Consider the following 24,233-nt stretch of genomic DNA (forward strand, 5'->3'; position numbering starts at 1 on the left):
CACAAATATATATACACACACAGACACAATACAAAAACACTCACACACAAACGGACACACTTCCGCACACTGGTTTACCTTGTATTTGTTTCGTTTGTCCACCTCATCCTTCAGGTTGTTCTCACAGGTTGTTATTTCTTTCTCCACGTTCTTCATCAAATCGTACAAATCCTGTGCGTAAATAAATAGACAACGGTTTATTTCTATAGACATCCATTCATGCATACACCCACATATCTGATCACCACCGTCATTGTTTTAATGCTTGAGGTAGATTTCTGACAGCTGGATGCCCTTCCTGCCATTAACCCTCACCTGTTTCCAAGCAGGGTAATATTTACCCAGATATGGTTTTCCTTGAGGATGAGAAAGGAAGGATGTTGTTTCTATGATGTTAAATGCTTGCTTGCAACTATCAGGTGATGTCAACACACACACACACACACACACACGCACATGTGTTTGTGCCATATAGAAGTCAGCTGCTCCGCTGATGTGAATCGTCATCATCATCATCATTGTTTAATCTGTTTTCCATGCTGGCATGGGTTGGATAGTTTTACTGGGGAGTAGCAAGCCAGGAGGTCACACCAGGCTCCAATCTTATTTCTTTATTGCTCACAAGGGGCTAAACATAGAGGGGACAAACAAGGACAGACAAAGGGATTAAGTCGATTACATCAACCCACGTGCGTAACTGCTACTTATTTAATCAACCCCAAAAACATGAAAGGCAAAGTCGACCTTGGTGGAATTTGAACTCAGAACGTAGCGGCAGATGAAGTACCGCTAAGCATTTCACCCAGCATGCTAATGTTCCTGCCAGCTCACCGCCTTGCTCCAATCTGATCTGGCAATGTTTCCCAGATTAGATTCCAGCATTGCCCAGGCTCCAATCTGATCTGGCAATGTTTCTACGGCTGGATGTCCCTCCTAATGCCAACCACTCCAAGAGTGTATTGGGTGCTTTTTACATGCCACTGGCACGAGGGCCAGTCAGGCGGTACTGGCATCAACCACACTTGAATAGTGCTTTTTACGTGCCACCGGCACAGAGAACCAGTCAGACAATACTGGCAACGACCCATGCATGAATGGTGCTTATTGCATGCCATCAGCATGGGAGTGAGTCAGACATCACTGGCATCGGCCACAACTACAATTTCCATTTGATTTTGAATGTCTCTTTGAAAAACCAAAGAGAAAGAGGATAACTCATCATCATTGTCCGACCGTGGTCGAGACAATGGAATTTACTAAGTTACACCAGACTTCACGGTTGATCATAGCATTACGGGGGTCCTGTTGCTGGATGCCTGTATCCCTGGAGATTACACCAGGGTAGGAGAGTGTGCGCCCTCTGGTATCGCGAGCAGATGGCTTCCAGAGGAGAAGAGTAGAAATTACCTCTTTTTCAGCTCTACAACAATGTCCAGCAAACTGGACTCTCCTACCTTTCACAAGAGATGATACTAGTGGTAATTTCCCATATATTTGTACTTTGGTTGGATGACGCTTCCACGAGAGATTTTGAGCTCTCATAAGGATAACTATGAACACCTTCTTCTAAATCTCCAGCTTCTATATCCAGGTTTAAAATCTGAATTTACACCAATGATAATTGGCGCACTTGGGATTGTGAGTAAATACCTAAATGACAATCTGGACAGGTTAGGGTCCACAAAAAAAAAAAAGAATCAACCAAATGACTTGCATATTACAAATGTAGTCTGTAAGTAGAACAGTGAAAATATGCAAGACTTTTCTCAAGTTTAAAATGTGACATTCCATGCTAGCATGGAAAGCAGACATTAAATGATGATGATGATGATATGTGTGTGTGTGAGTGTATATATATATATATATATACAATGATGATGATGATGAGAGCAAACAAATCTCTAAGCTTTTGAGCATCTTCAAATCCTTTCTTATTTTGGCTACAGCTCTTATCCAACATCCAACTCTGACACTAATTAGATCACCCAGGTAACAGAAACAACCAACTCTTTGTAGTGAGTTATCTGAGTAGCTCAGGTACTCATCTCTTAGGCACCTCTACACCTAATCACTTCTGTATATCTATCTGTTCATGAGGTACTCTGTTCATGGGGTACCCTGTTCACGAGGCACATTTTTGTGTGGTACCCTATTCACAAGGTACCCTGTTCATAAGGCACTTTTTCAGGTGGTACTCTGTTCATGAGGTACCATGATCATGAGGTACCCTGTTCATGAAGCACTTTTCATGTGGTACCCTGTTCATGAGGTACACTGTTCATGTGGTACCCTGTTCACGAGGTACTCTGTTCATGATGTACCCTGTTCATGTTGGAGATAAAAATGCTGAAGTAAATAAATAAAAGATTTGTAAAACAAACAAACAAAATTGACAAGAACAACAAAAGATATTAAAAAAGAATATGAATCAATAATGATGTTGTTACCTTTGGAGTAAAGGCTTGTCTTGTATGTTGTTTGGTACTTGACCTGGGATGGCCTGAGGGGTTAACGGGGTTTGCTCGTGATGCACTTTCTTCTTTCACCGGTCGTGTACTCGAGGACTCTTTGCTTGGCTGACTGTCACATTCCATTTTCTCTTCTTTCACCGATCCCGCTGGGTCCTTTACTGCTTTCTCTTGGTGTGGGTCGGTGGGTCTGCCCGGTGTGGCTGCTGTGTCCCCCTCGGACGTCAGAGAACTGTTTAACGTTGAAACAACAGGAACAATGTGGGGCGAATTGATCACACTGCCTGAATCGGAAGCAGTGTCAGTGCTTTCACTGCCGGGGCCAGACGAGCCCCCAAAACGGGTTTCAATTTTAAGAGGTTTCGTCACATCCGTAGAGGACACAGTTTTCGGCAGAGTGACCTCTCCTTCCCTGTCGTCAGTGACTGCGATGTGTATTTTGACGTTACTTTCTTTAACGGTGTGTAACTGGTGCCGTTGTAGGTTCTCTGCAGAAAGTCTAGTAACGTCAGCTTTGGCGGAATGTGGGGGTAAGGTCTGAGGGGGCTGGAGGGTGGCTGACGGAGGTTGGGGGTTAGGATCTGTTAAGTTATTTTCAGTCTCTTTATCTTCCATTGGTTTCACCTCCTCCAGGATGGGGCTCTTGGCGTAATTATGACTGTCGAGAGCAGCCGGGAGCCTTGCAGTGATTGTGGTCACAACGGGAGCAGTGCTGGTGGCCGAAGTGGACGACGCTGAAGTGGAGGTGGCATTAGGAGTGTCTTCTGGGGTGGCTTTGGTCTCGTTCGGTTGTGTTTGGGAATTTGGTTTGGAAGCAGCGTTAGGGTTCTGTTGAGCTGCAGATTTGGAATCTGTGTTTGCGTTCCCTTTGTCAGAGCTCTGATGGACTGGAGACATGACTTTCACCATCTGCAAATAACGGCATCAACAAACAAAAGAGAATAACAGAGAAAATAATGGCAAAGATCTGAAGAGCAATTACAATACCAACAACACACACATTACATTCTTTTTCACAATGTTCATGTATTTACACAAACACACACACATATATACATACATACCATACACACAATACATCTATCTATATCTATAACATAAATTGGACATGGGCGATCGTTGTATTCTTTCTTGTCTTGAGGTTCACAGCCAAACAGCTGGGTGGATTTGCATGAAAAATGGCACACATGTGGGGACAAGTGCATAGATTGGAATGCAGTTTGTATTTTTTTCCTAACCCTCACAGTTACCGAGAAAATCGATCTGGAGCTGTTTTCTAACAGAGGTGGGGGAAAAATTTTCATACACCTGGCGGCTCCGATTGAAACAGGGGACCCGAAATGATAAAGTTGAGAAACACTGTTATAGATTATACCTAACCGAAAATGATCACAGTCACATCTTTCAAACAGACTGGGTGAAACTGGGCTTAACTGCTTGTATATATATATCTGACTCACCTACTCCCTATTTCTTACCCTTCTCCCTGTTTCAACTCTACAGCAAGACATCCACCCCTGTCCTTTTATACCTTTATTCTTTCATCAACTGGCACAAAGCTCCCCTCTCCCCCTCAATACTACTCCCCACCACCTCCTGGTTGAGGGTTTTTTATTTTGCAAGTTGGTGACCCTGTTGCTGCCGGTGCCACATAAAAAGCACCCAGTACACACCGTAAAGTGGTTGTTAGCGTTAGGAAGGGCACCCAGCTGTAGAAACCATGCTGAAACAGACAATTGGTGCCTGGTGCAGCTCCCGGTCTTACCAGCTCCTGTCAAATTGTCCAACCCAGCATGGAAAACAGATGTTAAATGATGATGATGATGATGATGCTATCAGGATAAAAATCAAAGAAAGGAATTGGAAAATCATTTTAATATTCTATCATTATCCAATACAATCAATCTTGAGTAATGCTGTAACCATTCCTTCAGCTTTTGATTAATTCTGATATGCTACATAGACTTTCTCCCATAACACATGCTCAACAAAATTCCTTGGAATTCTGTAAAAAAAATGCTATGCCAGTTGGCTGTGAAATCTCCTAAAAATACACACCCCAAGTTGGGCGTGTCCACAAGGGCATATCTTACTATAATTGGCCTCGTGTCTGTCCGTCCGGCTGTCAGTGATCTTTTCACGGTCAAACGACTGGTTACACTTGCATGAAACTTGGCAGTCTTACTAAGGATGTCTTGAGAATGGTTTATATCATGTTTAAAAAATTTTATAGGAAAAATTTGCTGTACGGCTTTGATTAGTATGAAATTTAAGGAAGCCATTTCTGTATACATAAATAAAAATAAATTGTACGGAAATCTGTGACAGTAACTAAACAGAAAGAAAACCCTAAATGGCATTTATGAAAGTTGAAAACAGTACTTTCAATTCTTCTTTCATTATTATCTCTACAATGGTTCTGGGTGTTGATGGGGTGTATGACACACAAAGTGTGTGAGAGACACACAGACAGAGAGCGAAAGACAGAGTTCAGGCAGAGAGCGAAGACAGAGTTGATGGAAATTATCACCAGTATCCGCAGGATTTCCTTAACTTGAATCCATTGGGACTACCTATTTCTTTACTACCCAGAAGGGGCTAAACAAGGATAGACAAACGGATTAAGTCGATTATACCGACCCCAGTGCTTAACTGGTACTTAATTTATCGACCCCGAAAGGATGAAAGGCAAAGTCGACCTTGGCGGAATTTGAACTCAGAACGTAACGGCAGACGAAATACCTATTTCCTTACTATCCAGATGGGGCTAAACAGTGCGTAACTGGTACTTATTTAATCGACCCCCGAAAGGATGAAAGGCAAAGTTGACCTCGACGGAATTTGAACTTAGAACGTAGTGGTAGACGAAATACCACAAAGCATTTCGCCCAGCGTGCTAACATTTTTGATGCATAGGATTTCATTGTAAAAGTACTGTCCTATAATGCTCCTACGAAATTTTTACCCTGCCAATGGACATTGCAATGGAACAAGGTACACCATCATGCAACTCAATTCTCATGTCATCGACGCAGTGATAGCAATTGGCCCTCAAAGTGTTTATATCTTGGAAGAAAACTGAAGGTAAAAAAACATATATGCACATAAAATTACAAATATATAGAACGGCCTATCAAGAAAAGAGGTATATACAATTGACTAAAAATAAGTAATCAAAATAGATTACTAAAGCAGGTCAGGAGACTAAAAAAGTAAAAAAAAACCAACAAAATTTTTAAAATATCAAAAATATATCAATCGACGAAAAAAGTTTTTACTCCCCTCAAATATGCCAAAAAGTGCATTTCATAAGAACCATGGTAGGTTGAGGTCCAAGGAATGTAAGAGAATTCCACAAAATCAAATCAAAACACATCTTACACTCCTTGGACTTCAACCTCCATGGTCTTTATGAAACGAACTATTTTGACACATTTTTTGTTTGAGAGGAATAAAAACTTTTATTTTAGTCGATTGATATATTTTTTTATATATTTTAAAAAATATTTTAAAAAAGTTTTTTTTATTTTTTTAGTCACCTGACCCACTTTAGTAATCCATTTTGATTAATTATTTCAATCGATTGTAAATACCTCTTTTCTTGATAAGCCGTTCTATATATTTGTATTTTTATGTACATATATATTTTCTACCTTCTGTGTTTTTTATATATATATTCTTTATATGTTAAAGGTCATGGAAATATTTATATATCGTCAAATGTATGGAAGTCTGGTGTTATATAAAGTCACTGACTTGAATTTGATGTTTCTCCTCTAATCAATGTTTTTCTGTCTCAATTTCATTTGAGCGCTTCCTTTTTGCAGTCCTATAAACCCTTTTGTCTCAATAAAAAGAGGCAATAATTATTTCTTGTCATATATATATATATATATATATATATATATATTTCTGTATGTGTAAAGTAACAGTTTTAGAAAAAAATCCCACTAATTAACATATATCCATTAATCCCAAAATTTATATATATATCTTCGTTACAATATCATAAATGAGGAGAAGAGCATACCCTACAAAATATAGAGCAGTTGTTTATTTATGTATCGGTAAAGTAACAGTTTTAGAAACAAACCACTGGTTTCATATCTAGTGTGAACTAGACACATCTTCAGTTTCTCTAAAACCTAGTTTTCAAGCGAAGGAAGACAACTCACCCAGCCATAACTTTTTCAGAGGAATATTTCTTCAACTGCTGCCGGTATTCTTGTGTTTTTAAAAAACATTCTTTGCACACTAGCCGTCGTGACATCAATTTGACGAAATCTGCCCCAAAGTGTAAAATTTCGCCCTTTTATGCACATTCACAAAAATGACGACGACACGGTTTCGATACCAGAATCTGCTTATTGTTTTCGTCAAATTGGTCCTACCCATTAATAGAGATTTTAATTTTTTGAAAAATGTTGAAATTTGATGAAAAATGTTTCATGGCTATAAACAGACATCTTACTAATGGTAATTTTTTACTGGGTACCTCAGCTAGTAGATATATATATATATATATATTATATATATATATATATATTTCTGTATGTGTAAAGTAACAGTTTTAGAAAAAAATCCCACTAATTAACATATATCCATTAATCCCAAAATTATATATATATCTTCGTTACAATATCATAAATGAGGAGAAGAGCATACCCTACAAAATATAGAGCAGTTGTTTATTTATGTATCGGTAAAGTAACAGTTTTAGAAACAAACCACTGGTTTCATATCTAGTGTGAACTAGACACATCTTCAGTTTCTCTAAAACCTAGTTTTCAAGCGAAGGAAGACAACTCACCCAGCCATAACTTTTTCAGAGGAATATTTCTTCAACTGCTGCCGGTATTCTTGTGTTTTTAAAAAACATTCTTTGCACACTAGCCGTCGTGACATCAATTTGACGAAATCTGCCCCAAAGTGTAAAATTTCGCCCTTTTATGCACATTCACAAAAATGACGACGACACGGTTTCGATACCAGAATCTGCTTATTGTTTTCGTCAAATTGGTCCTACCCATTAATAGAGATTTTAATTTTTTGAAAAATGTTGAAATTTGATGAAAAATGTTTCATGGCTATAAACAGACATCTTACTAATGGTAATTTTTTACTGGGTACCTCAGCTAGTAGATATATATATATATATATATATATATACATATATATATGTGTGTGTGTGTGTGTGTGTGTGTGTGCGTGTATGTATATAGCTATGGTGTGACCTCACCTGGAATTTGCATCACTAGTCTGGAACCCCTATCTTGCCCACGATATTAATCATCTGGAAACCGTTCAGTGACGTGCAACCAAGAGAATACCCTCCATCAGGCATTTGCCATATTCTGAACGCCTTACTTCCCTGGGAATGGATACATTGAAACTCCGACGTCTGGCAGCTGAATTGGCAGACACCCATAAAATTATTAACCATCTTACCAACAATAACTCTGAGCACCTTTTCAAACACCACCTGTCTAACACCCGTGGACATGTTTACAAAGTCAGAAAACAGCACAGCTCTCATGTGCTTTTGGAAATATTTTTTCACACTAAGAGTTGCTGAAGTATGGAACAAACTACCTGCATCAGTTGTTAGTTGTCGGAGTACCTCATCCTTCAAAACTTCCATGCTTTCTGAGATTCACCAATACTACACCGGATTTTCTCCCCTCCATACACACGCAAGCATGTATCTGACTCATACACTGTTCACTTCCCAGACATTTGTACATTACTGCATATGCTTTATATGCACTTTCTAACAAGTTGTGGTGCATCTGGGCACTGTAAGCAATAATTTCATTATTATTATACACACACACACATAAATTTTCGTAAATAAACCTGAAGGCTGAAAAGTTACAGAGAAAAAGTGATCACCAAGGTCTTTTATACAATTACTATAATAATATATTATGATAATATATATGCTCCTATTATGTCACTTTAATTGAAGTATAATCATCGTTTAATGTCTGTTTTCCATGCCGGCATGGGTTGGATGGTTCGACTGAGGTCTGGGAAGCCAGGAGGCTGCACCAGGTTTCAGTGTATATATATATATATATATATATATATATATATACATACATATATATATATGTATATATATATACACATACACATACATATGTATATATATGTCTGTATGTATATGCGCAGTCACATATATCTGTTTGACACATGTATGTGTGTGTAAGTGTTTATAGAGATATGTGCGTGTGGGCGTGTGCATAAGTATATATTGATATACAGGGAGATAAGTAAACAGAGATAAATATATAAACACACAGAGTCATATATACAGGGAAAGCAGACAGATTTATAAAAATATATCGAGAGAGGGTCACTTTTAATAATTACAAATAATGTTATCAAAAGATTATTGTTATCAGAATTACGAGGGTGAGTCAAAAAGTAATGCCATTTCATTTAGGACAGGTATAATTACCAACGCATGAACATGTATCATACATCAAAATGAAGCTGGTCCTCTGTGGATCACATCCCTATTTCTCAACATAGTCACTGTTTCTCTCAATAGCAATGTTCCACCTTCAAATGAAAGCATGTATCCCAGCCCGGTAAAATTCTGTTGACTGTTCTTTGAGCCACTTCTTCACTACAGTTTTCCCTTACTTGTCACTGGAGTAATGTTTGCCTCTCAAACCCTCTTTCATGGGGCCGAAGAGATGATAGTCCAGTGACGAGGAAGTGAAAACTGTAGTGAAGAAGTGGCTCAAAGAACAGTCAACAGAATTTTACGGGGCAGGGATACATGCTCTCATTCAAAGGTGAAACATTGCTATTGAGAGAAACGGTGACTATGTTGAGAAGTAGGGATGTGATCCACAGAGGACCAGCTTCATTTTGATGTATGATACAAGTTCCTGTGTTGGTAATTATACCTGTCCTAAACAAAATGCCTCACAGTAGGGCCTGACATCTTGATTCAAAATTTTAAATTATCTGCATTAACTCTGGATATTGTTATCAATATTTCATGTAAACTTCTAAACAGCTGCTATAATCACTAGGGAGATCAAAAGAAAAGTATACGAGCTGTAGAGGATACAGTAGAAGAATGGCAATGGTGGTGGGAAGTAATGGAGGTGATGGTGATGGTGGTGGTGGTGGTGTCATGATATGGTGGTGCTGGGAGTTGAGATGTTGGTGTGTTAAGTCGGGCCAGTGTGGTCGGCTCAGTCATTTCCATCCCTCTTCTCATCCGGTCACTTTCGTTCTTCTTCAATACATGACTCAACCATTCCAACCTATTTCTCTTCACAACATCAGTTGCTGGAGAAAGAAAGATGAAGAATTGTAGAGAATGCTGCGAAATAAATCTCCAGGTCAATAAACCCAAGAAACAACAACTGTCTTCAGTTTTTCCTCTTCCTGGCATAAACCCAAACTGAATCACACTGTGGCAGATTTTCTATGGTTGGATGCCCTTTCTGTCACCAACCCTCACTTGTTTCCAACTAAGGTAATATTTACATTATTTACATTCGACAGATATTTGTCCTCATCTTGTTTGTTTTTAACACAACATTTCGGCTGATATACCCTCCAGCCTTCATCAGGTGTCATGGGGGAAACTTCGAACCTGGGTTCTCATTCCTAAGGTATTTTACGATGTTGTTGTTGTTGTTATTATTATTATTATTCATGTCACTGCCTGGAATCAAACACAGCCATATGCTGTGGCGTAGTGGTTAAGGGCGCGAGCTACTAACACCAAGATTCCAAGTTCGATTCCAGGCAGTGGCCTGAATAATAATAATAATGATAATAATAATAATAATAATAATAATAACAATAATAATAACAATAATAATAAGAAGAATAACATCGAAAAATATCTTAGGAATGAGGACCCAGGTCTGAAATTTCCCCAAGACACCTGATGAAGGCTGGAGGGTATATCAGCCGAAACGTTGTGTTAACAACAAACAAGATGAGGACAAATATCTGTCAAATGTAAATAATGTACATAATTCCTCATCTCTTAAATGTAGAAATGTAAGGTAATATTTCCTCATGACCAGACAGGCTTTTGTGGGGGACTGGCAATGAATACCATTGCTCATATGATTTACAAGGACTTAGGCTGCTAAAATTGTCTCAAGGGAAGAAATTCTCCTTAGGGACAATATGTATGAAAAACACAGCATTGGGCTATGAATGATGCCATCGAATTGTAGGCTGCATGCATTTCTGCATTGTTGCACCTCGTCAGCTATAGATGCTGGGTCATTCTTCACGGCCACTAAAAATTTCTGGTTCTTGTATTAGAAAATCGAATGGTACCTGTACTGTTGTGTGAAAAGCTGCTTAGTATACCTCTAATTAATAAATAATTAATTCCAGTTTGAGGAAGCTTCGTGTTCAACAGCAAAAGTACCATTTGCTGGTCTAATATAGGAACAAGTTTTTAGTAACCAACCATGAATGATGACTCAGTATTTGTAGCTGATGATTCACAACAACGCAGAAATGCTTGCATCCCACAATCCAATATCATTCATAGCCCAATGGTGTGGTTTTTCCCCAAATTTTGTGTATAAGGAGAATTCTTTTGTTTCTGGAAACAGTTTCTGCAGCCTATATCTTTCCGTGTTTCCATGTCCAAGTGTGCATGAACCTATTACATATGATTATACCCAACTATATTTTATTCAACACTTTTTAGTGTGCCTGTAACTTTTACACACACACACACATGATGGCTTCTTTTGCACACAACACCACATGTACCATTCGATGTTCTAATATAAGAACCAGAAATTTTTAGTGGCTGTGAAGAATGACCCAGCATCTATAGCTGACGAGGTGCAACAACGCAGAAATGCATGCATCCTACAATTCTGTTGAGACAATTTTAGCAGCCTAAGTCCTTCCATATCTAAGTCTACATAAACATGTTAAATATAGTTGTACACACACACACACACACACAAATATATAAATGAAAACCATGAAGAGAGTGGAGATTTATTCACATCCAAAACCTTTTATTATTAAAGTTTCCTACAGCATATATAACACTGACCTACATATGTTTCTACTGCAGCAACTGCACAGTTCCGCGTGCAATTATGCATCCTAGTCTGGGTTTATTATACCTAATATAAATGCAACCACGTAATTTCCTATATCTAGAATTAATTGCTTTAGTAAGATATTGACAGTGTTTGGCTGATTCAGGAAAATCATCATCATCATTGTTTAATGTCTGCTTTCCATGTTGGCATGGGTTGGATGGTTTGACTGGGGACTGGCAAGCCAGAAGGCTGCACCAGGCTTCAATCTGATTTGGTTTGGTTTTCTACAGCTGGAGGCCCTTCCTAATGCCAACCACTCTGAGAGTGCAGTGGGTGCTTTTTATGTGCCACCAGCACAGGAGCCAGTCAGGGCAAGGGGGCTGGCAATGAAAGTTGATTCATATAAAATTGTTTCATTCACACAATTCAAAAGATGGTTTTTAAGTTGAATTTCACAAAAACGAGTCAAAAAGACTTGTAGTTTATGATGCTGCTTGACGATTTCACATCTCGTTTGAATGTTTACATTTTGGGGGCACAGGTTTTACAACTGGATGCTCTTCCTGTCACCAACTCCTTTACAGAGACTACACTGGGTGTATTGTGCCAACATAAAATATAAATATAGGACAGACAAGGATGTACCTGAATCATAGCAATGTCGACACAAGCATCACAACAACCATGCACCAATGAACAGAAGACAAAGAGAGAGAAAGAAAAGTAGAAAGTTAAATTGCAAGTACCTTTGTATCCAGTAGCTTCAGAGTGTGGGGGGAATCGAGTGGTTTGGTGGGGGGGAAAAATATAAAGTAGGAAATAATTATTATAGACTTGTTTGTTGGTTAGATACTGAATGTTGGTGTATATTTGGAGGGTGTGTAATATGTGTATATATGTGTATGTGTGTATATGTATGTATGCATATATGTGTACGAGTGTATATGAATGTTTAGATATATACATATAAAATATGTGTGTATTTGTGTGTGCGTGTGTATAAATAAATAGTGGCTAGGCAGCTAGTAGCCTTTACGTCACAACAGAATTCTTCGGAAACTATCCCTCAGTAACAGGAGCTTTCATTATCCCCCTACAACTCCTATGATGGACAGAACCAATAACCCTAATATCACAGTGACCAGGACATACAGCTTGGCAACAAGACCTCATTACAATCATGGAAATAGTCTCAATTCCAAGCTAAGTTCTTCTTGACTAGCACAATATCTTGGAAACACCCTTTGACCACAAGAGTAACCATATCCATCCAAAACTGACCACCCTTACAAAACATTATGGAAATAAATTGCCCGTCTACACTAGTGACCCTTTAGGGTACATAGCTTTGGCTACTAAATCCTGTGCATGGCACCATAAAGATATGACCCCTTTCCCTTATAAAACCCTACCAAAAACAGGATATAAGAAAGAGACATGGATGCAAGCCACATTGCAAAGGGATAACCCGTGTAGCAGTGGTGCCAAAATAAGATGCCCCCTGTGCCCTCTGTAAAGGGGTTAGGGTTAGGGTACTGAGTAGCATAAACCATGCCAAAGTGGAGTGTATGAACAAGGCATGAACATACTTTGCTGCAAAACTGCATTGTTTAGTCTTCATGAAGAAGGGCTGGAACTCTGAGTAAACACTTATATACAGAGTAAGGGGAGATCTGTTACTCCTCATATCAAGCAGGAAAGGGCTTTGTAAGACAGACAGAACGCCAAAGTTTGTCAGTTTTCAGTTGGTGTGTGTGTGTGTGTGTGTGAAAGATGAAGAAGACAAAGACGACCCATCTAATCCTTGGCAGCAGAAAAACAGACTTATAAAATGATGACAACGATGTTCATGAAATACATAGCTAAGTTATATCTGTCTGTCTGTCTGTCTCTCTCCACACACACAAATATTAGTCATATCCAAATCATGAAATTTAAGAGAGAAACTAGTCAACAAGTTCAAATACACAGCACAAAGAGAAGGTTTGTTAATGTTGTGTGATGAGAGGATAAAAGCCATGGATTTTTATCATGATTTTTGCATGAGTTCATCATACTTTGCCAATATTCTTCTTGTTCTTGTTCGTTTTCTTCAAGTGACTGCAAAAAAGATGCATTTCAAAATGCTGTGCCAAGAATCTCTGGGTCTCATTAGCTTCATTTCACGCTGTGTATCATTGCCAATAACATCGATGTAGCCGAGGGTCTTTGTCTTCTATTAAGGTGCAAAAGTCTTCAAAATACACCTGATACAGCCTGGTGATGGCAGTGGTCAGAAAAGCTTAACCAAAATTGAATAATAATAGTAGAAATGGTTGAGAATGTGTCCATAAATCTCCTCTTTGGTTTTTGTGCTCTCATGCCTTGAGGGGTTTTGAGATTCTAGGGGAATGCACCCTCAAGGTGATCTTAATGCTCCTTTTTCATTGTCCAGGTTTCTCCTCCATAGAAGGCAATGCTCTCTACTTATGGTCTGAAGAAGGCAAACTTTGTTGACATTTAAATACTTGGTTGGCAGATGTTCTGGAGCTTATTACAAGCACTGTCAACTGGCCCCTTGCATGTAAGGAAGTCTTTTTGATTGTCAGCAAAATACTTGGTTGGCAGATGTTCTGGAGCTTATTACAAGCACTGTCAACTGGCCCCTTGCATGTAAGGAAGTCTTTTTGATTGTCAGCAAAATACTTGGTTGGCAGATGTTCTGGAGCTTATTACAAGCACTGTCAACTGGCCCCTTGCATGTAAGGAAGTCTCTTTGATTGTCAGCAAAATAGGACCCAAGGTACTTGAAGTCGCTGCCCTGCTTGAGCTAGGTGCCATTATTGGAATAAGAAAGCAATCGGATTTTATCATCATTGATGGTTACATACACAGTGTTCTTTGTAAGGATCTTAGGATGCAGATAAATCTCAAGGAGGGGGTGATTGGCAGCACGTAGTTCTAGATAACACTCATCCAACCATACAAACATCATCATCATCATTTAACGTCCGTTTTCCATGCTGGCATGGGTTGGACGGTTCGACTGGGATCTGGGAAGCCAGGTGGTTGCACCAGGCCCCAATCTGATCCTGGAGTGTTTCTACAGCCGGATGCCCTTCCTAATGCCAACCACTCCCAGAGGGTAGTGGGTGCTTTTTATGTGTCACTGGCACAGGGGCCAGAGAAGCTAACATCGACTACGATAGATTGGTGCTTTTTACATGCCTCCGACATGGAAGCCAGTCAAGGTGGCACTGGCATCATAAAGAGAATATCAAAAGTGATGGTAATGGTGGAAGCTGGGAAGCATTACATGTGCGTATGTGTGTGTGAATGTATGTATGTATACACATTTGAGTCTCTCACCAAATATGTTTCTGTTAAGTCTACATCGGTTGCCTCCCCTGCTTCTTTGATACCTTGCCAATCCTTCTGTCACTCACCTTTTATCCTCTTGTACCATGCTGCCTGTGTAACAAAGAAAAGTATGAAACTTGTTTGACTCTCTAATCCTTCCGAAGCTCACCTAGTCTTCTATCACCTTACCATACTACCCCTATAGTAAGTACTGGACTTACTTGTGTTCGGTACCCATTACCACCATCCTTAGGATTCTGCCATCGCAACTGTAGAAGGAACCTGAGGAAGAGGTAGACTCAGGAAGAGATGGGACGAAGAGGGGGAGCATGATCTTCAGTTGTGGAGTCTCAAGGAGGCAATGACAAGTGATCATAACCTTTGGCGATTTGCTGTGCTTGAGAAGACACATCAAGTTAAATGAAGTCATAGTCATGGCCAGTGCCGGTGACACATAAAATGGCATCCACTACACTCTTGGAGTGGTTGGTGTGAGGAAGGTCATCCAGTGGTAGAAAAACTGCCAGATATTGCTGGAACCTGGTGCAGCTCTCTGACTTACAAGTTCCAGTCAAACCATCTCAGCCATGCCAGCATGGAAAACGGATGCTAAATGGTGATGATGACTTGCTCATCATGAGAGGCCTATGTATAAGGGCTTGCACTGGTCCTCTTTGTACCTGACACACTTTACTCTTTCTCTTTCTGTACTGCCAGTCATCACTCCCTCTCTCAGGCCCATTTTCTATTAACATCCACAAATCAATCTTACCACTGTCCACCTATAGATGTATCGATCATGCTTACTTCCTTCTCCACCACCTTCTCATCACCGTTTCTACCACATATTCCTACTCTGCCCACCTACAAATTCTAGTTCTTCTATCATCACTTCACTCTCTCTCTTCTATTCATCTTTCCTCTCAGTTACATTCCTATGACAATATCATAGCAGAGTAAAAACTCTTTAGTCTTACAGAATACAAGGCAACCTCACTAGTGCTGGTGCCAACATGGAATACATCCAGCACACTCTGTAAAGTGGTTTGTGAATGAGCAAGTGCAATGCTAGGTGAGAGGACCCTTTACTCTTGCTGAGTACATGACAACATGTCTGGTGCCAGAACAAAATGCATCCAGGACTCTCTATAGGGTAGTTGGTGAGAGGAAGGGCATCCAGTCATAGAAACCAACTTAGAAATGAAACATGAGTGAGACGAGATACTCTGAACCATTTAGGAGGGCAGTAACTCTGAGTCGGAACTGACTTGAACTGTAATGACCCATCCAACTTTTTCCTGCAAGGAAACTGGACATAATATGATGATGAAAATGGCGATGATGGTGGTGGTGGTGATAATGATGGAAGCTAGGATATATACATCATCATCATCATCATCGTTTAACGTCCGCTTTCCATGCTAGCATGGGTTGGACGATTTGACTGAGGTCTGACGAACCAGATGGCTGCACCAGACTCCAATCTTGAACTGGCAGAGTTTCTACAGCTGGATGCCCTTCATATATATATATATCATCATTTAACGTCCGCTTTCCATGCTAGCATGGGTTGGTCGATTTGACTGAGGTCTAGCGAACCAGATAGCTGCACCAGGCTCCAATCTTGATCTGGCAGAGTTTCTACAGCTGGATGCCCTTCATATATATATATATCATCATTTAACGTCCACTTTCCATGCTAGCATGGGTTGGACGATTTGACTGAGGTCTGGCGAACCAGATAGCTGCACCAGGCTCCAATCTTGATCTGGCAGAGTTTCTACAGCTGGATGCCCTTCATATATATATATATCATCATTTAACGTCCACTTTCCATGCTAGCATGGTTGGACGATTTGACTGAGGTCTGGCGAACCAGATAGCTGCACCAGGCTCCAATCTTGATCTGGCAGAGTTTCTACAGCTGGATGCCCTTCATATATATATATATCATCATTTAACGTCCACTTTCCATGCTAGCATGGGTTGGACGATTTGACTGAGGTCTGGCGAACCAGATAGCTGCACCAGGCTCCAATCTTGATCTGGCAGAGTTTCTACAGCTGGATGCCCTTCATATATATATATATCATCATTTAACGTCCACTTTCCATGCTAGCATGGGTTGGACGATTTGACTGAGGTCTGGCGAACCAGATAGCTGCACCAGGCTCCAATCTTGAACTGGCAGAGTTTCTACAGCTGGATGCCCTTCATATATATATATATATCATCATTTAACGTCCACTTTCCATGCTAGCATGGGTTGGACCATATATGTATATACACACACACACACATGCACATCATTGGGGTTTCTCTTCCCATGTGTCTCTGTTAAATCTATATCTGCTGTCTCTTCTTACACAGTGAATCTGGAGTCAATGCTTGTAAGAGATTTCTGCACAATATGGCGATAGAGTACAATTTTGAAGGAATTCTATGTCTGAAAGGGCATGTGAAATGTCATAGAAAATATTGTCAGAATCTGGTTAGAAGTTCCAAACAATAACCCTGGATACCAAGGATCAACAGAACAAGAAATAACAAAGTTGTTGGTGATAGCAGAGATAGTGAAGAATATGAAGACAATAAACCATTGCTGAAGAACCTCAGGTTCTCAGCTAGATGAGTATTCTTTGGATAGTCTTGGATATTGAAGAGGAAAGATGGAGAGCTTCTTACAAGGAGGGAAATGAATAAACTGGTTAACTTACAAATATATATCAGGCACAAAAGTTCTTCATCAGAAGCAAACTGTCAAGAAATGTCAGACTATTCAGACACTAGAAAATTACTATTTTTAAATCTCAGAACAAGAGATATTCAGCAACGGTACTTTGGAGTAAAGATTGTTTGCCAACATAACATGGCAGTCCTGGTTTAGGACGAATGTTGCCGTAATTTAGCCCCAGGAGACAATGTCTCCAGCTGGCTATACAACACGATCTGTGTCCTTATATTTTCAAACAAGGAAATCTAGCATCCTTACTCAGCTCATGATTTGTAGTCTTGCAGCATCAGAGTGAGTGGTGGGGGCAGCAATGGGTGGCCAGTGATCATAGTAGCACCAGCTGTTCCTCAAATGGTTGCAGAGGTCATAGTGTGTGTGTGTGTGTGTGTGTGTGTGTGTGTGTGTGGAGGTGGTGATGGTGGACAATGAGCAACTGTTGGTTGGTATCAATCACAATGGAAGCAATGGCTTGTAATTTTTTGTAGTGTTAGTGGTGGTGGTGGTAGATAGAGCAGTAGTTGGTGACAAACAGACTGGAACAAGCAATAACAACCATCATATTGGTGATATTTGTCATCACAGCAATCAAATTAGACAATGCCAAGCAGCTTCTATAAACCAGTGGCCTCATCACTTTTATGAATGCCACAGGGTTGCTGTTCAGACCACAAGCAACCTGGCTGGTGTCTGAATAGATAGGCATTTCTTGACTGTTTACTATTGATCGTGGGCCCTTGGGCCTGGAATACACAAAGATTATTAAATACATTTCTTTTGCACATCGTAAGGAGCCCTCAGTCTTCACTATTTTACTTCTTAATCACAACACTTCAAGCAATCTACAAGGCTCTCCTGATATTCGGTAATCAATGTTTTTAGAGTCTGAACGGAACTCGTTAATGCATCTACAGGTATAATGACTCTAATTTCAATACATGTGTATATTTAGGGCTAAACCACTAGGTGGATAACCAATATGCTAGAAGAAGATCACATACGATCTAACTACAAAGAAAGAATGTTCTCCAGAGAAAATCCAGCAAACACCAGAACAGAGGCGGGAAAGACAGATGCCTGCCTCTGTTCTGGTGTTTGCTGAATTTTCTCTGGAGAACATTCTTTCTTTGTAGTTAGATCGTATGTGATCTTCTTCTAGCGTATGGCTGTCCACCTAGTGGTTTAGCCCTAAATATGCACATGTATTGAAACTTTTTCTGATTTTTCAGATATTTTATATATGCTAGACTACTGGTTTTAAATTGATATTAATTAAATTAATATTCAATTTATCTCCCTCATTATTTAAAGGTATAATTACTCTAAGGTAGAAAGGCATTTTTTATTCAGATTAGGAAATCAATGTTAAAATTTTTTAATTTCTAAGCAAAACAAGTGAGAAACAAATCACAGCTTATGTATCACTCTCCATTATTACACACACACACACAGAGGCACTCCGTTGGTTACAATGACGAGTGTTTCAATTGATCCAATCAACAGGACAGCCTGCCTGTGAAATTAATGTGCAAGTGGCTGAGTACTCCACAGACACGTGTAACCTTAACACAGTCCTCGGAGATTCAGTATGGCACAGAATATGACAAGGCTGGACGTTTGAATAACATTTTTGCCAGATGAGTGAACCTTACAATCATGAGCCACATACCCTAACCACTGAACCACTGACCTCCATCACAGACACACACATAATAAATACATTCTTAAACCAGAGAAGACCTTCTCCACCCACCATAGTGGTGAGTGTTGACTCCACCCACCACTATTAAAGAATTGCCTTATTCACTATGGTAAGACTGTGGGTTGGCAAGGGTCATTCACAAGAGTCGAAGCAGAATGTGACTCGAATTTAAATGATGAAAGGAGAAGCTGACCATAGTGAGATTTGATCTCAGAGCACAGACAGCAAAACAAATGCCACAAAACATTCTTAAGATGACACTTTAAAAATGTCAATTTGCTTTCTTCTCTCTCTCCATAAGCTTGTATACAGTCATCGTCGTCATCGTTTAACGTTCGTTTTCCATGCTGGCATAGGTTGAATGGTTCAACCGGGGTCTGGGAAGCCAGGAGGCTGCACCAGGCTCCAATCTGATCTGGCAAGGTTTCTACAGCTGGATGCCCTTCCTAATGCCAACCACTCCAAGAGTGTAGTGGGTGCCTTTTACGTGTCACTGGCACAGGAGCCAGTCAGGTAGTACTGGCACCGACCATGTTTGAATGGTGCTTTTTATGTGCCACCGGCATGGGAGCCGGTCAGGCGATACAGGCGCCGACCACACTTGAATGGTGCTTTTTATGCGCCACCGGCATGGGAGCCGGTCAGGTGGCACTGACAACAGCTACTACAAAAAAATCATTTGATTTCTAACTCAGACACTTTGACACCTGTCTTTTCTTTAATGGTTCTTAGGTTTCCTCTCCATTCTAGTCAATGGCTTCTTTCTGCCCCGTTTCCCTCGCACCTTCTCTCCATATTCACTGCATATTATGTTGAATGACCAACCTATCACCATTTAACCCTATCCTTTCCCTTTTCTCACTAACTCCTATCATTAATCTCTTTTCTCTCCCCAATTCCCTGCTGCACCTCCCTCTCTTCCCTCAACACTCTGACCACGATCATCACCCACTTTCTCTTCTCTCCTATTCTCCTTCTGTTACAAAGGTCCATGATAGGGTTTTTAGCCCCGGAAATCACTGGTACTGATGCCATGGAAAAAGCAGCAAGGGCACTTTGTCGGCATTGGACAGTGTATCCAGTCAAAGGGACTGTGCCAAGGTAGACATGGGCGCATGACACAATTCTCTGACTTGTCAGATTCTATCAGGCCATCCAAACCATGCCATCAGAAAAGCTGGACATTAAATGACAAAGATGGTGATGATTATGATGGTGTAAGTTCAAGGGAAAAGTGGATTAAATGATTCACAGGTATATGTATTGGGGACTTCAATAATCCCTAAAAAAAATGAAAGGCAAAGATGGCCTTGGCTGGACTTAAGTCCCTGAATGTGACAGACATTTAAAGAGAATTAACTAAATATCACTAAATGTTTAACTGACACTCTACCGATTCACCTCTAACCCCGTCAGCTTTTGACTCGGGTCACGGCTGCATATAACAGGCATTCTGGATACATTCTATCACTCTCTCTTTTATTCATAGCCATGTCTTTGTATATGAGACAAGGAGAGAGAGAGAGAGAAAGGGAGAAAGGGAGAGAGAGAGAGAGAGAGAGAGAGAGAGAGAGAGAGGGAGGGTGAGAATAAATAAACTGTTATAACAGATGTACATGGAACAACTGACCGAAACAAAGGTATATTTATGGGGGTGGGGTACCCAAAAGAAACCGAAATTTTGCAGAATTCTTTTATTCACTTAGTTTTACATGTTTATACTTTTTTTGCCTCCAAAATACTCTCCAGTTGAAGCAATGCATTGGTCTGGACCCGTTTTCCACTGCTCGAAGCAGTCCTGGAACTCTTGTGAAGTGATGCCTTTCAATGCCTCCATTGTTTCTTTCTTCAAGCCTTCCACATCTGCAAATTCCATAGCACTAGCTTTTGTCACTAGTGATGACCTTCGAAAAACAGTTAGGATCAACTTGCAACTGTTCTCTCAGTTCATGAGACGCATTCACTCGTTACAGCTTTTTAATCTCCAGTGAGGGAGCAAAGCACAAATTTTGCTGCAACTCTTTTCATTTATTGGCAGGAGCTTCAGGACACACCAAGTCATATCAACAAGTCCGTCAATTGTTCGGTGACGGTCCTCCAAGATCAGTTCATAAATTTTCATGATGTTTTCATTCGTTCCGGAGGTCAATGGTCGTCCTGAACAAGGTTGGTCTTCAAGAGATGAGTGACCATTCCTGAAGCATGGAAACCACTCGTAAACTTGTGCTTTGCTCATGGCATCGTCCTTGTAAGCTGTTTGAAGCATGATAAATGTTTTGGCTGCCGTTTTCCCCAGCAAGAAACAGAATTTCATGGAAGCCATTGCAGAAATCAATGAACAGTACCAGTTATGCACTGGGGTCGGTGTAATTGACTTAATCCCTTTGTCTGTCTTTGTTTGTCCCCTCTGTGTTTAGCCCCCTGTGGGCAATAAAGAAATAAATATTTAAGACGAGTAAGGTGGCGAGCTGGCAGAATCGTTAGCATGCTGGGCGAAATGCTTAGCGGTATTTCGTCTACTGCTACGTTCTGAGTTCAAATTCCGCTGAGGTTGACTTTGCCTTTCGTCCTTTCAGGGTCGATTAAATAAGTACCAGTTACGCACCGGGGTTGATATAATCGACTTAATCCGTTTGTCCCCTCTGTGTGTAGCCCCTTGTGGGCAGTAAAGAAATAGGTATTTCATCTGCCGTTACGTTCTGAGTTCAAATTCTGCTGAGGTTGACTTCGCCTTTCATTCTTTTGGAGTGGATTAAATAAGTACCAATTACACACTGGGTCCCAATGTAATCGACTTAATCCCTTTGTCTGTCCTTGTTTGTCCCCTCTATGTTTAGGCCCCCTGTGGACAATAAAGAAATAATTATTATTATAATAAACACACACACACAAGGTAGTTGCCTGCCATTTAATGAGTAACTCCAACAGTATGCTTTCGCCACCCTGGGTAATACCAGGAAATATGACAGACATATAATGATTATGATTTAAATTTCATCACATTTCTTGCTGCTTATACAAAATAATGAAATGAATATTAAGTTTTAAAACCAAATAAAAAAAGAAAAGATTCTCATTTGAATAACTCCTCCCACTATTACTCTAGCATTTACCTCCTCCCCTGCCTGCCTTCTCTGTCTCTTCGATTCTGTATCTCACACTATGTGTGTGTGCATGCACTGCATTCCATTACTCATTGCCTGCCACCAAGCCTAGTATGGACACACACCCAGCACTTCTTACGTTAACTCTCTCTGTATCTCTCTTGTAATCTCTCTCTCTCTCTCTCTCTCTTTTTCTCTATACATTGTAAATTGTAACCAGAAAAATAAAGTTACCAACTAACCAAAATTATATATATATAAACACATATATATGTGTATATATATATATAAATATCAGCTAATTCATACATACCTTCATACATGCATATATATATATATATATATATATATATATATATATATATATATATATATATATATATATATATATATATATATGTAAGTATGTGCGTATGTATGTGTGCATATAGTAATGAAATCAACTTACCTGTTGTAAGGTGTCCAGGATGATCTGCCGGTTCTTTTTCAGCGTCATCAGTTTGTTCTCATACAGTTGTCGCCTGTCTGGTACGACTGCCATCAGATTGAACCAGATGTCATGGTAGGGTTCCCTTTGAAGACAAAGCAGGAGACGTTCGTTAATCATGACATGAAGTTTAATTGGGAAGTGGAAGAGTTGAGGAATATTCTGCTGGCCTCAGGCCAACAGGACACAAGCATGTAAAGCCAGAATAATACAAGGTACAAAGTTAGCAAGATTGGGGGAGAGGGTTAATCAATTACAGTGACCCCAGCACGCAACTGGTACTTATTTTATAGCCCACAAAAGGATGAAAGACAAAGCTGATATCAGCTGAATTTGAACTCAGGACATAAAGATGGAACAACAACGGCAACAATGCTGATGGTGAAGATGATGTGTACGGCCATTGGCTGGTAGAATCGGTAGAGCGTGTTGCAAGTATTTAGTGGCAACCCTTGATGAGAAGATGGAACCCGAAGGACACTGATGGCACAATGGTGGCATTCATTGATGACTGTTGTACAAAGTCAAGACAAAGAGAGAGACACACACATTATTGTTGATGTTGTAGTGGTGGGGATGAGAGCAGTATCACAGGAGGAGATAAGGATCATACTGTTGATGTCATTTAACCCTAGGTTTTGAAACCTAAGATCAAAACTAATCCAGGCACGACCATCCCACCACTCTCTTAGTCTACATTATACAACGTATCTTTTCAAGAGAGTAGTGTCTGCTTTGAGGGAGACTTAACTGCTCTTTCTAGCAAGTCAAGTGACCACATATAGGTTTCCTTCTTGGTTTGGCGATGATGATAGTGATGGTGGTGATGGGGCTAGTAAAGGGGACATTGGAATGGTTATGATGATGGTGATTGTGGTGATGGGGTCAGTAGATAAGTATTATGGTAATCAGCCCCTCTCCAAACTGATATTTACCATTGACCACATGTCCACCCTCGTCCATCATTCACCACATTCACCTCCATCCACCTCCCATTCTCTTCTCACACTCTTATAAACCCACCCCACCTTCTCCTTCCCAATCTTCTGCCTCTATTCTCTTTTAAACGTTTATCTTGAAAGTAGATATTCATACTTCATCAACACCCTCATTGTCCCCTTCCTAGACATTTCCATCCACCCTTAATATAACACTGGTATCTTCTGTGCCTGTCCTTCTATCAGACTTTAAGCCCCACCCCCAGCCCTGGCATAAAGCCCTCTCCCTCCCTACTATGGCGGCCCCGCTCAGTTGAAGGTTTTTTTTCTTTGTTTTGCAAGTTACCTGGCAACCTCATTAGTGGTGGTCTTATGAAAGAACACACCCAGCACCCTCTGTAAAAT

The 24,233-nt window shown here is 40.1% G+C and overlaps 1 protein-coding gene across 2 annotated transcripts in view; it reads right to left on the reverse strand.

Moving 5' to 3' along the window:
* The window catches only part of LOC115217036 (ubiquitin carboxyl-terminal hydrolase calypso), a 41,190-nt gene that overhangs the window by 2,080 nt on the left and 14,877 nt on the right, over positions 1-24,233 (reverse strand). Inside the window, exons 9-12 of one of the 2 annotated variants that reach the window (XM_029786594.2) lie at positions 22,852-22,975; positions 12,274-12,288; positions 2,448-3,377; positions 79-171 (exon numbers count right to left, since the gene is read on the reverse strand). In XM_029786594.2, the coding sequence (XP_029642454.1) occupies positions 79-171; positions 2,448-3,377; positions 12,274-12,288; positions 22,852-22,975 (1,162 nt within the window). The remainder of the gene's footprint in view (positions 1-78; positions 172-2,447; positions 3,378-12,273; positions 12,289-22,851; positions 22,976-24,233) is intronic. The other variant, XM_029786603.2, reaches the window with a different exon arrangement.

This window comes from Octopus sinensis, linkage group LG1 (genome assembly GCF_006345805.1).
Source record: "Octopus sinensis linkage group LG1, ASM634580v1, whole genome shotgun sequence".
Taxonomy (NCBI): Eukaryota; Metazoa; Mollusca; class Cephalopoda; order Octopoda; family Octopodidae; genus Octopus; species Octopus sinensis.